We start from the raw sequence: 14,290 nt of genomic DNA on the forward strand, positions 1-14,290 counted from the left end.
TTTTTATCAGTGCAAAGGGCTCACATACATCATCATTCAATGAAGTCAAAAAACTGAAAAACAGTGGCCCAACATTAAGTGCAACAACTCAATGAACTCAAACCCAACAAGCAGTTGTAGTAGTTGTAGTGGCGACTTAAGTGGATATCTTTAATGACTGATATCGCTTCTAAGCAAACTAGACGCATGGGTTTGCCTTCGAATTCTATGAATTTTTCTCATCTTTCTTGACCGAGTTTTCTGTAACTCGATCAATTATTATTATTATTATTATTATTATTATTATTATTATTATTATTTTTTATTATGTGCGGGCCTGACTGAGTGAGGATGCGGGCCGCACTGAGTGAGGATGCGGGCCGCCAGTTGCCCATCCCTGGTCTACATGGTATAATACCCTACAATACAGTATGCAGGACACTGCAGTGTGGGTTGCGCTGAACCTACTCTCTTGTCCCCGCTCCTTGTTCTTCAGCAGCAGCAGCTTCTGCTCCCGCTGCTGCTTCTCCATCTCCTGCTCCATCCGGTGGCTCTCCATCTTCCTCTGGTGCTCCAGCAGCTCCTGCTGGTGCTTTAAGGCCAGCAGCTCCTGCTGCTGCTGCTCAGACAGGGAAGGAGACATGGGACAGAGACAGAGGGAGAGAGAGAGAGAGAGAGAGAGAGAGAGAGAGAGAGAGAGAGAGAGGGGGAGAGAGAGAGAGAGAGAGAGAGAGAGAGAGAGAGAGAGAGAGAGAGAGAGAGAGAGAGAGAGAGAGAGAGAGAGAGAGAGAGAGACACATGGGGAATAGAGAGATAGGGGACAGTAGAGAGGGGAGAGAGACAGAGGACAGTCATGAGTAATGTAGATAAGTATATTCATGACACACATAAACACCTTTCATTCAATTTCAGAGAAAGGAGGCTTTGCTGTTCATTTTCTCTTCCATTCAGTCATTCCTTCATCCTTCTGTACGTGAATTTATTTTTCCTTCTGTCTTAGAAAGCCATTTGAGTCAAGATTGAATAAATAAATAGATAAGGCTATGAAATAAAATTAATGAGGAAATAAACATATAAATAAATAGGCTTTCCTTATCTTAAATTTCTTACATTATTTATTCATCCCTGTTTTCAATCATTCATCCTTTCATTAAATTACTAATTGAATAATGAATCCCTTCATTCAATCATTCATCCCTTCATTCATCCTTTCCATCACCCTCTCAATAATTAACATAGCTGGTCATCCCTTTAATTAATTTCTTAAATCATTCACCCTTTCATTCCTACAGCTCTTCAGCCATTCAATCCTTAAACAAGTAATCAATAAATCCTTTCTTCATTGATGCCTTCATTCATTTGTAATGTATCCCTTCATCCCTTTGTCCATTTACTCATTCATAACAGAGCAGGAGCACCCCTGGAGTGGAAAGGGGTCTATAAACAAGCAGACCATTCTGATGCCTCCAACACACACAGAATTCATTCACACACCAACGGCGGAGTCAACCACGCAGGGCGACAGCCAGCTCGCAGGAGCAGTCAGGGTGAGGCGCTCAGGGACAACTCGACACTCAGCTAGGAGGAGCCGGGGATAAACTAGCAACCTTCCGGTTACCAGTCAACCCGCTCTACCTCCTAAGCTACTGACGCCCAAAAACTGAAGTTCTCTGGGCGTTTACTGGAACACTTTTTCAACGAACACGTGCTTTACCTTAACGGTGAGTCATAAAATGCCTCAGCTCTATTTTATCTACCGTTTCTATCCGCTGGCCTCGTGGGCTGAGCATCTGGAGCGCCACAGCCAACAGGTGTTTGAAGCGCGACAATAAGAAGCCATCACGCACAACAAAGCCATTCATACAAACAGCCAATCACAGGCTGCTCACGCCAACCCCAGGCATTGAGCACACAACACCGCCGTGGGGACACACACTTCCATCGTTGTGTTGTCTGCTTCTGTGAGGATCGCTCTTTCATGGAAATACAAGCCTTTAAACACTTTATTTTACATTAAAGGAATGTAGTGTGTCACACAGCAGCGCAATGGATTGAACCTGCTCCAGATCTGGATTTGAAGCACAAAGTTGTAAACATGTCTATGATCTGGCTACACACCCGAGATCTGACTGATCAGCCTGAACAACAACAGCCCCGCATCTAACTGAATGAACAGCCTGTACAGTAGTCAGCCAGGGTAAATGGTAAATGGTAAATGGACTGGATGTATACAGTGCTTTTTTAACCAGTGGCCACTCAAAGCGCTTTACAATATTGCCAAACATTTACCAATTCATGCTCAAATCCACACACCGACGGCGGAGTCAACCACGTAGGGCGGCAGCCAGCTCATCAAGAGCAGTCAGGCTGAGGCGTCTTGCTCAGGGACACCTCGACACACAGCTAGGAAGATCCGGTGATTGAACTAGCAACCTTCCAGTTACCATCCAACCAGCTCCATCTCCTGAGCCACATGCCGCCCCATAGGGTAGTAGCTGGGCCCCACCTGGGCCCCTAATGGTGGACCGTACCCAGGTCGGGGACACGTCCCAGGCAAGGCCAGAACTTAAATCCACCATCTTAGAGTGCGAGACAGCAGGAAGAAGACAGACGGTATCCGTTACCATTAGATTACACCAGTTGAGATCAATGACGGAGATGTTCTCCTGGATTTACAGTCTGTTGATTAGTGTTATGGCCAAGATGTGGGCCTCCCAGCACCGCTGTGTGGAAAGAGGATTTCAACTTCACATCTAAACAGTATGGGCCCTAGGGGTGGGAAAAATAATCGATTCTTCGATGCATCGCGATTCTCGCTAGAACGATTCTGTCTCGATGCAGATAAATGATAATCGGAATTAAAAAATATGTATATATATGTATATATATATATAATATATATTGTGGCAGACGCCAGGGAGGGGTGGTGATTGAGGGGAGGTATGTGGCAGCATGCTGGCTCCACCCCCAAGCTTTACAGGGACTGCCTCCCTTAACGATGCAAGCCTGAGGTGCATTAGGCAGGAGTGCTTGGGGATAAAAGGGAGCATGCAACCACATGGAAGCTAGCCTACTACGGAGTGCCTCTGCGTGAGCCTCTGTGAACTGTGTGTGGCCAAAGAGTGCAGGAAACCTGAACATTGACAGATTATTTGTGTACCGACCGCTTTGCGTGAGAACCCTCCCGGTGACGACCCCTGGACTACGGACTACGGACTACGGACTCTGGATTACCCTTTTCCCCACCCTGGTGACAATTATTTGTCTATTTTGAATAAATCACCTTATTGAACTGCTCTCTGTGTTGTGTGTATCATTTGACTTGGTGGCGTGGAAACCCCACACCCACTGGCCCGCTACACGTGGTGGAGAATGCGTGCTTGTAGCCAAAGCCAAGTTAAATAGATATACCAACACAGGGACAACAATGGAAGCGTTGATGAAACAGCTAGTGGAAGTGAGCATGGCGCATCAGGCTACGACCCGGGAGCTGGTGGGAGCGCTAGCAGCCGGACATGGCGGCGTGGCTGCAGGCGCTACAGCTTCCCGTCCTGCCCCCAGCAGGTTTCTTTTAAAGCAGACAGAGACTGATGATATAGAGGCATACCTCAATAAAAAGCACAATGGGCCAGCCTACTCGCACTGTTCCTGTCAGGCACAGCACAGAAGGCGTATCAGGACCTGACGGACGATCAGGCGTCTAACTACGAAGGGCTGAAGAAGGAAATACTACGCCGGTATGGATACACGTTGATAAGTAGGTCACAGAGGTTTCATGATTGGACTTATGATGCAACGGCGTCGCCACGCTCACAAATACGAGTACGATCTAATTAGGTTGGCCAAAGGCTGACTGACGGCTGCCCCACTGACACTTACGGCCACAGAGAAGGTGGTCATGGACAAATTCTTGCGATCCTTCCCATACGAGGCTAAAAAGTTAGCCTCGTAACTTTTTAGAGAGCAGTTCAATAAGGTGATTTATGCCAGGCTAACCCGCAGAGCGCAGATCAGTTGGTGGAGTTGGTGGAAGGTCACCAGGTGGCTGTGGAAGTCCTACGCAGTGGACGTCCACTGAGGGGTGAACCCAACCCTCGCCCAAAGGAGCAGGAGCGGATAAGGACGGAGGACCACGGCAGGATCCTGGCCAGGGAGACGCCAAGAGCCAGCCCCCGAGACGACGGCCCTTCCTGAACCCCGACAGCAGAAAGTGCTACGAGTTTGGCGAGCCGGGACACATCTCATGGTCCTGTCCGAGTCGTGATGTCTCGATGCCGTCTGCATCAGCTGGTGAGTTAACAACCGAGCGTCCCTGCAGATTGCTGACGGTTTGCTGGGGGGAGGAAAGTGGTCCTTCCCCAGTCACTCCGGTGAAGGCCAACGGAAGGGACACGACAGCTATGTTGGATTCCGGGAGTATGGTGACCCTGATCCGACCGGACTTCGCCCAGTCCCCGAGCTTGAGGGACACTGTGGCAGTAACATGCATACACGGGGAGACTAAGAACTACCGGTACCCCACTACCCTCCTTCACCTACAGACCACAAAGGGGCAATACACAGGAAAAGTGGGAGTCGTCCCAAACCTGCCGGTGCCGGTTCTTATTGGGAGGGACTCCCCACTGTTTAGCCAACTGTGGGCCAGTTTGGCCGGGGAGGGGGGAGATCGGGGGAACCTAAAGGAAAGATGACACCGGAGAAGGGCGAGGGCCGATAAGAGGGAGGTCCGGATGTGTGGCCTACACGAGGTGGACCCACAGGGGTCAACTGAACCTCTATCGGGAAGTGACGCAGGGACTAGTGGAAAGGTTCAACCGGACCCTGAAGCAGATGCTGAAGAAGGTGATGGAGGCGGACGGACGGAATTGGGACCAGCTGCTTCCCTATCTCATGTTCTCGATCAGAGAAGTGCCCCAATCGTCGACCGGCCACTCTCCATTTGAACTCCTCTATGGGAGACGACCCCGGGGGCTGCTGGACATAGCAAAGGAGGCCTGAGAACAGCAACCATCGCCCCATCGAACCATGGTGGAACACGTGGGAGACATGAGGGACCGGATGGCCACCTTGTGGCCCCTGGTGCGGGAACACATGCAGGAGGCCCAGGTTGCCCAAGCACGGGTCTACAACAGAGGGGCCCAACAGCGAGACTTCCAGCCCGGAGATAAAGTGCTGGTACTTGTCCCCACAACAGAGTGTAAGTTTCTGGCCCGGTGGAACGGGCCATACGAAGTACTTGAAAAGGTAGGGGAGGTGAATTATAGAGTCCGACAGCCGGGACGTAGGAGCCCGACTCAAATTGACCATGTGAACCTGTTAAAGAAATGGAATGCCCGGGATGTACTCTGCTCTATTCCTCCAAAGGCTACCAGTGAAACCGGGCCTGCCAAGGTGCCCCTAGGGGAACAGCTGAGCCCAGCACAGAGGCAGGAGCTCATGGAGTTGGTCGACCAGAACCAGGATGTGTTCTCCAGTGAACCGGGCCACACCAATCTGGTACAGCACCAAATCATCACTGAGCCCGGGAAAAAGGTGAAATTGAGACCCTACCGCATACCGGAGGCCAGGAGAGAGGCCGTCAGGAGCGAGGTAAAGACTATGTTGGAAGCGGGAGTCATTGAGGAGTCAAACAGTGAGTAGGGCCCCATAGTGTTGGTGCCGAAACCCGATGGCACCATACGCTTCTGCAACGACTTTAGGAAGCTAAATGAGATATCTAAATTTGACGCCTACCCCATGCCCCGAATAGATGAACTCATAGAACGGCTAGGGACCGCCCGGTATATCAGCACGCTCGACCTGACAAAGGGTTATTGGCAGGTACCCTTAGCTCCCGAAGCGCGGGAGAAAACCGTTTTTGCCACTCCTGACGGGCAGTTCCACTACAGGAAGCTACCCTTCGGATTGCACGGGGCCCCGCCCACCTTCCAGAGGTTGATGGACCGGGTACTCCGTCCCCATCGGGGGTACGCGGGGGCCTATATTGACGATATAGTCATCCATGGGAGTGAGTGGGACACTCATGTGAAGCAGGTGAGCGCAGTGTTGCAGGCCTTACGGGAGGCAGGGCTAACGGCTAACCCAAAGAAGTGCCAGCTCGGTCTGCAGGAGGCAAAGTACCTGGGCTACACCATTGGGAGGGGATGTGTGAAACCCCAGATGAAGAAGGTGGAGGCGATACAGGACTGGCCACGGCCCCTGACCAAGAAACAGGTACGCACGTTTGTGGGGCTTACCAGCTACTACCGGAGGTTTATTCCCCACTTTGCATCCGTAGCCAGCCCCCTGACAGATCTGACCAGGGACCGGCTGCCCGCCCAAGTCACATGGACCGAGGAGACGGAGAAAGCCTTTCAGGACCTAAAGAGCGCACTGTGTTCAGGACCCATGCTGGTAACCCCGGACTTCACCAAGCCAATGGTGGTGCAGACGGATGCGTCGGAAACAGGGGTGGGGGCAGTGTTGTCACAACTACATGAAGGTGAGGAACACCCGATTATTTATATCAGCCGGAGGTTATTGCAGAGGGAACAAAAATACTCCACGGTGGAGAAGGAATGTCTTGCCATCAAGTGGGCCCTGGAAACCCTGAAGTACTACCTGTTGGGGCGCCACTTCACCCTGGTCACAGATCATGCACCACTGGTTTGGATGTCAAGGAATAAGGACAGTAACGCCAGGGTCACCCGCTGGTTCCTATCATTACAACCTTTTGCCTTCTCGGTTGTTCACAGGTCAGGGGCAGCCCATGGGAATGCGGATGCCGTATCCAGGAGGGATGCTCTGGGGAGCTGGATCGCCCCTCCCTCCCGGTCGGAGCTGAGGGGGAGGGTGTGTGGCAGACGCCAGGGAGGGGTGGTGATTGAGGGGAGGTATGTGGCAGCATGCTGGCTGCTTGGGGATAAAAGGGAGCATGCAACCACATGGAAGCTAGCCTACTATGGAGTGCCTCTGCGAACTGTGTGTGGCCAAAGAGGGCAGGAAACCTGAACATTGACAGATTATTTGTGTACTGACCGCTTTGCGTGAGAACCCTCCCGGTGACGACCCCTGGACTACGGACTACGGACTCTGGATTACCCTTTTCCCCACCCTGGTGACAATTATTCGTCTATTTTGAATAAATCACCTTATTGAACTGCTCTCTGTGTTGTGTGTATCATTTGACTTGGTGGCGTGGAAACCCCACACCCACTGGCCCGCTACAATATATATATATATATATATTATTATTATTTTTTGCCTGCTGCAACATTCTGTTTGCCAGAGAGACTTTTTGTAATTTTACAATTATTGAATTTATCTTCAGTGTGTATTGGCCAATCTGATTTGTATTGACACGATTGCGATTCAGCCTACGCATAGCATGCGTGCAAACTCACAGCCAGACACAAGAACTACTTCTAATTCAAGAGCAGCTTTTCCTTTAATGACATAGAAAAGATAGATTAGATAGAAAATAAAACTGCAACCTTTTTTTGCCTGCTTCCATATTGTGTTATAATGCAAGCTGAATTGATTATTGCAATGTTCATAGAAAGTCATATTTGTGACAAAAGCTTTCTCGCTTATGAAATATTAGATAAGTTAATTAATCTGTTGATGTCTTTAATGATCATCACAAAAATAGGAAGTGATTAGCAAACTCTGAGTAGCAAACCCAGATGTATAAATATATTTTTGAAAATCATGCATGAAAATGTACATAAAAAAAATTGTTGCATCGAGATGCATCGATAATCGCTTCCGACTCGAATCGTTGACCTCATAATCGGAATTGAATCGAATCGTGAGGTGCCAAGAGATTCCCACCCCTAATGGGCCCTATCTTGCATCTCGCGCAATTGACTTTCTACACTGACGCATGTGTCGTTGCTAGTTTGCAACTGGCACAGAGCGTTCTTCTACCTCCACTGCCACACGCCTGTAAATTAGGGAATGATCTTGCGCCCCAAGGTGCGGTTCGGCGAAAGGAGGAGGCGTGTTCTGGTGCAAACGTTCCCTGGTGCTATTTTGCAGTTTCAGAAAATAAATGCGCCACAAACCAGAAAATACCTTGTTTAAAGTTAGTGGCGCGTTGTTCAGATGCTATTTTAAGGGCACATGCATAATGTTGCTTGTGCACCTCACGCATACACTTTGCTTCTCTCATCTACCTAGCCACACATTCTTGGTAAATTATTTGGGAAAGAACAGCTGATACAGTGGTAATAAGTGGTACTTTTAAATCAATGCATCTGCAAACACCGTACTGCAAACACATATTTTCTTGACACAGACATCGTGTACAAGCTCATAACTTTTAGGATTGATGAGTATTTGATCGTGAGAAAACATTGTTTTACGAGTGTTAAAAAGCGGGCGCGTGTGTGCATCCATTTGTTAAAACATACGCAAACTAAACACGTAACGCATAATAGTCCAAGGCAATGTATATTAACGAGGGGACAAATGCATATTAGGAACACAAGTCGATAACGATAATGCATACAATACTAGTAAGAAACGATGTTTGTTAATGTATTGCGTCTATCACTAAATAGAACCACAGTTACCGCATATCATATGTGTGTTAAGTTTTCTTTTATTTAAGGACTCAGTGTTTCTGAAGTTGTGGAAGAAAACACTATTCCATGTGTGAATCAGGCCATATTATTTGGCCATAAACTGAGCCATTTGAAGTTTGAAATAAATGTGGTCATGCATCTGTCTCATTGGAGACTGCAAACGCTCTGTCAAAATATCAACTTGTCTGATTCAAATGCGCTCATGGCTCTTAAAGGGGATGGGAGATGGCACTCTCATTGGTATTGGTATATTATTGCACGTTATGCCCAAACCACACCTACGGGTAACTAGGCTAGTTCAGACCAACCCTTTTTAGATTTGCAAGAGTAATTTATGCGCCAGTAAACTAGCAACATCGCCATAGAACCGCCTACGAAGCTACTTGCGCTTGGCGCTTCTCACTTGCGTTTCAGACTGTTAAAATAGGGCCCTATGTCTTTAAAATGTCATCAGCAAGATTTTATAATAGCAGATTTAGGAGCCTCTCTCTCTCCCTCCCGCCCTCTTTCTCCCCTCCCTCTCTATCTCCTTCTCCTCCCTCCCTATCCCTCCTCTTCCTCTTTCCCTCCATCCCTCGCTAACACTGTCTCTGTCCCTCCCTCCCCCTACTCTCTCCCTCCACTCCCTCCCTGTGCTTTAGTTAAGAGGGAGGTGGATGTTATGGCAGCATCCATGATGATGACAAAGTGCGGCCCACAAGTGTTTTAGTGACCCTTGGCCAGGAGGCCCACTGCGTGTTCTTGTCTCTGGCCTGCAGCACTCAGGGACAGCAAGCCTCTCATTGGGAGGAGGACCAGGGAGAGACCCCTCACCATCAGGCTGAAGAAGTTGGTTTATCTAACCAAGGTTACAGGGAATAGATTGCGGGCCGATTTCCGGGCGTGGCAGTGGTGTTTGATAGTGGAAAGTGGTTTTGATTAACTCAGCATCAGGGTGGTGTGTGGTGATGGTGGTGGTGGTGTCTTCTTGAGGTAGGGGCGGTGGTGGTAGAGGTAGGATAGTGATGGGGTTCTGGTGATAGGGGTTTTCTGGTGGTGGTGGAGAAGGTAGGCTAGTGTCTTGACGTCTGGGGAATGCTGACTGAGGAGGAGGTATGGTAGTGGTGGCGGTTTCTGGAAGTGGTGGTGGTGTGGAAGTTGGAGGTGGTGGTGGTGGTGGTGGAGATGGTGGGGGTGGTGGGGGTGGTGGTGGTGGTGATGGCGGTGGAGTTGGGGGAGGTGGTGGTGGGGCTGGGCAGACCTAAAAGTCTCTGGTACCAAGGGCTCGGCTGGGCAGATTAGACACAGCCCTCCTTCATCCCCTTAATGCTCCACTCTCAGAGTGCTCTGAAATATTCTCTTTACCTGTTGCTGGGCTGCACCACTATTTGATCTGCCTTGTACGCAACTGCAATGTGTCGGTGTGTGAGTGTGTGTGTGTGTGTGTGTGTGTGTGTTTGTGTGTTTATGGATGTGTGTGTGTGTGTGTTTGTGTGTATGTATGTGTATGTTTATGTGTGTGTGTGTGTGTGTGTGTGTGTGTGGGTGTGTGTGTGTGTGCGTGTGTGTGTGTTCCGGGGTTTGGGTTCTGCGTGTGACACCGAATGAGGAGAACTGTGTGTATGATCTTAGCATCTGTATGTTTTTGTGTCTGCCTGTGTATGTGGGTGTGTGTGTGTGTGTGTTTGTGGGGGGGGGGTTTGTGTGTGTCTATGTGTGTGTGTTTTGTGTCTCTCTGCATGAATGTGTGTGTGTGTATGTTTTCTGTCTGCTTGCATGTATGTGTGTGTACCTTTTCTGCATGCATGTGTGTGTTTGTGTATGTGTTTGCATGTGTCAACGTTTATGTGTGCAGTCATGTGTGCCAATGTTGGTGTAAGATCTGCGTACACTGTTGCATCTGATTGTGTGTGTGTGTGTGTGTGTGTGTGTGTGTGTGTGTGTGTGTGTGTGTGTGTGTGTGTGTGTGTGTGTGTGTGTGTGTGCATACATGAAAGCATGTGAGCATTAGAACACATCCTCAAAAAGTGTGCATGCATGCGTGTGGAAGTGTGAGCATTCATGTGTGTGTGTTTGTGTGTGTGTCAACACACACAACGAGTGTGCCAACGCAAGTGTGTGCATGTGCGTCAACGTGCTTGTCCGTGTGTGTGTGCCTGTGTGTCTGTGCCTGTGTGTCCGTGTGTGTGTTTGTCCGTACGTGTGTGTGCCTGTGTGCCCGTGCGTGTGTGTGTGTGTGTGTGTGTGTGTGCCTGTGTGTCTGTGCGTGTGTGTGTGTCTGTGTGTCCGTGTGTGTTGCGTGTGTACACACAGGCTGTGAATGGGGCTGATTCAAAGAGGGCCTCCCAGGCTCGTCTGTGCGTCACGGGCCAGCCCCACCACAGACTGGAGAGACACCCCTACACCCGCCTCCTTACTACCCCTCACCCCACCCCACTGCCCCGCTCCCTGGAACCAGGACGACTGGCCGGTCCAAAGATGGTTGAATATGTAGTAATGTTACGTATATAATAGATACATGGGAACACATCTTTATGAGCACCTACATTTACATTTAGGCGATTTTGATGACTTTATCAAAAGCGACTTACAACCATTCATTCACACATTCACACACCGACGGCGGTATCAACCACACAGGGCGACAGCCAGCTCGTCAGGAGCAGTCAGGGTGAGGCGTCTTCACTCGAACTAGCAACCTTCTGGTGACCAGTCAACCCGCACCACCTCCTGAGCTACTGTTGCTCCTATGTGTTCCCACATCCGTCCCACCATTTAGGGGTAGTTTAATCACTATCACGCTAACCCTTGGGGGAGAACATGAGGGGAACATATTTAGCAGCATAAAACACCGGCTTTCACGTTAAGGACAACCTCAGGGTTGTCCTTAACGTGAAAGCCGGAGTGCTGATGCCTTATAAACGCATGTGGCACACACACTGGTAGACGAAAACACAAGGCTGCCAGGAAGAGGAGGATCAGCTGGTTTGATGGTGCAGCCCACCCAGTCAGCCGGCCCTCCACAGGAAATATGCCAAAACATGCATGGCTGTAAACGCCAAGGACAACAGGAGGTCAACTATGGAGCTGCACAAACAAGCAGGCTGGCCCTCGTATGACACAGCCTGAAGTCACCATCAAGATGTTGATACATGGGGTGTGCACCGCTTGTTCAATCAATCAATCCACCGAACCAATTAACAAATCAGATAATCAACCAATCACAAGGGGAACTAACTATCAGGGTAACCCAATATCTCCAGCTTTTTGAGAAATGAATCAATAAAATCAATAACGTACCAATCAAATCAACCCATCACATCATCCCAACAATCAATCTATCCATCAAGCCACCAATCAAGCTTTCAAATCCACTCACCGATCAACCAATCAAGTCAACCCCCCCAATCAACCAATTAAATCCACTCGCCATTCAACCAATCAAAATGACCCACTGATCAAGTCAAGCCCCCAATCAGCCAATCAAATCCACCCACCAATCAACCAATCAAAACAATCCACCAATGAAGTCAACAAACCAATCAACCAATCAAATCCACTGGCCATTCAACCAATCAAATCACCCCACCAATCAACCAATCAAAATCAACCAATAACATCCAGACAATCCACCTATGAAATCAGTGACCCCTGCCCTCAGGTCCAACCCACCCGGCCCTCCCAGCGTACCTTGATGTGCTCCTGGAGCTGGGCCTCGTGCTGGCGGGACAGCTGCTCGTGCTGCCGCTGGAACTCGGCGATGAGGATCTGCCTCTGGATCTGCTGCTTCTGCTTCAGGGTCAGCAGCTCCTGCTGCAGCTGCTGCTCCCGCCCGGGGCTGGAGCCCCCGCTCGGGGCCCCGGGGCCCAGGGGGCCCTGCTGGCCCAGGGGGGACATGGGAGACAGCTGCTGGTGTGGATGGTGTTGGTGGTGGTGGTGCTGTTGGTCCACCCGGAGGTCCATGGGGATGGCAGCCGGAGGGAGACGCAGCGGAAGGGCGGAGTTGATGTCCACTAGAGAGAGAGAGAGAGAGAGAGAAAGAGAGAGAGAGAGAGGTTACAGATGAGTGGAGATAAAGAGAGAGAGAGAGCGATTCTGAAGCGATTATATATATATATATATATATATATATATATAGAGAGAGAGAGGGGGGGGGGGGGGTGAGCGCAATGGATGCAGAGAGAAGGAGTTAAAGATGGATGGAGAGAGAAAGAAATAGAGAGATAGAGAAATGTAGAGAGAGTGATAGAGAGAGAGAGAGAGAGAGAGAGAGAGAGAGAGAGAGAGAGAGAGAGAGAGAGGGGCTCTGGGCGAAGTCTGAGCAGTCGGTAACAGTTGATGCTTAGCAACCATCATTCCCACAACGGAGGGGAAGTGCTAAACGCTCCACCTGGACGGAGCTCCTTAATGAACCGTCTCTGTAGCACTCTCTCCTAACAAGCTGCCACACGACATGAGACGCATGGCGACGAGACGCAGCACCGTCCAGGAGTCATGCTTGTCTCATTGGTGTTTCTTCAAGCTGGGCATCTCTTTACCCTCCATTCAATTATTTAGTGTTTTTCATTTATATCGCGTAATGTGCTTCCAAAAGTGTAATGTACACAGAATACAGCGACCCAAAGCATGATGAGACCTTGAGGGTCTGGGAACGAATTGTGTCAAGTTATATTTGTGGGCGCCTCTATTTTATTATTTACGGTCGTCATCTAGGTGTTACTAGAGAGCGCACAGTGATTAGGGCGTCCTTAGTGTGTGTGCCGTGATTTTCCCGCCGTTGTGGCGATGCTGTAATGTTATGCTGTGGAGAGCTTGGAATAAACAGACTAAACAAGTTGTAAAAGAACAATTATCTGAGTTTGTCAAACACCATCGCATCACATTTAAGAACGCAGGGCCTCCTGGGAAAGCTTTTCCTACACTGTGGACATGGATCCCTGTGGGCAGCTAACATCAGCGTCATCAAAACAAGCTAATGCTTGTTGTAATGCATCTCACAACTTCACACCGTGGCCTTGCGTCACATGCTGCAGCACAGGGTAGTCTGGTACCTGGACCTTTACATCCTGACGGGAATATGGACGTTCAGGCAGACTTTACTGTGATTATATAAGGTTAAGGGAGATGTCATCCTGTGTTCTGATAACAACTGATTGAATGTGAGAAATAAGGGTGGACTTTTGGCACAACACATTTATTTTGTTTTGTTTTTTCTTCAAGTGGTTAACACCCACGAAGGCCAACCATGCTATCAACCTATGAACTCAACCTAACCCAAACCCTAACCCTAGAAGTGCAAATAGCATGTGTTATATTATCCTATTTCTAAAGACATACCTATTGAGTTAGAATAACAGAGCTGTTCACGTAACAGAGCTGGTAAACGGCATTTATAAAGCGCTTTTCTAACCAGCGGCCACTCAAAGTTCTTTACAATATTGACACATTCACCCAGTCATGCACACATTCACACACTGACAGCGGTGTCAGCCATGCAAGGTCACAGCCAGCTCGTCAGGAGCAGTCAGGGTGAGGTGTCTTGCTCAGGGACACCTCAACACTGGAGGAGCCGGGGACCTGAGCCACATGCCGCCCAAGCTACAGATCGTCTCCAGATTTTCACTCTCCCCTCAATCCCGCATGAGGGCCTTCAGTCCGCTCAGGATAGAAGCTGAACACCGTGAGAGCCACGCTATGGTTAACAGGATCATCTGACCTGTTATTAATCAGCTCTGGCAGGAAGTTAAAGTCTGCTGACGCACGTA

The 14,290-nt window shown here is 49.2% G+C and overlaps 1 protein-coding gene across 6 annotated transcripts in view; it reads right to left on the reverse strand.

Moving 5' to 3' along the window:
• LOC130380890 (histone deacetylase 4-like) overlaps positions 1-14,290 on the reverse strand; it is a 143,307-nt gene that overhangs the window by 60,788 nt on the left and 68,229 nt on the right. For all 6 annotated transcript variants that reach the window (XM_056588299.1, XM_056588294.1, XM_056588295.1 and 3 more), the window contains 2 exons: positions 12,216-12,538; positions 448-598 (listed from right to left, as the gene is read on the reverse strand). In XM_056588299.1, the coding sequence (XP_056444274.1) occupies positions 448-598; positions 12,216-12,538 (474 nt within the window). The remainder of the gene's footprint in view (positions 1-447; positions 599-12,215; positions 12,539-14,290) is intronic.

The sequence above is a fragment of the Gadus chalcogrammus genome, chromosome 4, assembly GCF_026213295.1.
Source record: "Gadus chalcogrammus isolate NIFS_2021 chromosome 4, NIFS_Gcha_1.0, whole genome shotgun sequence".
NCBI classification, from domain to species: domain Eukaryota; kingdom Metazoa; phylum Chordata; class Actinopteri; order Gadiformes; family Gadidae; genus Gadus; species Gadus chalcogrammus.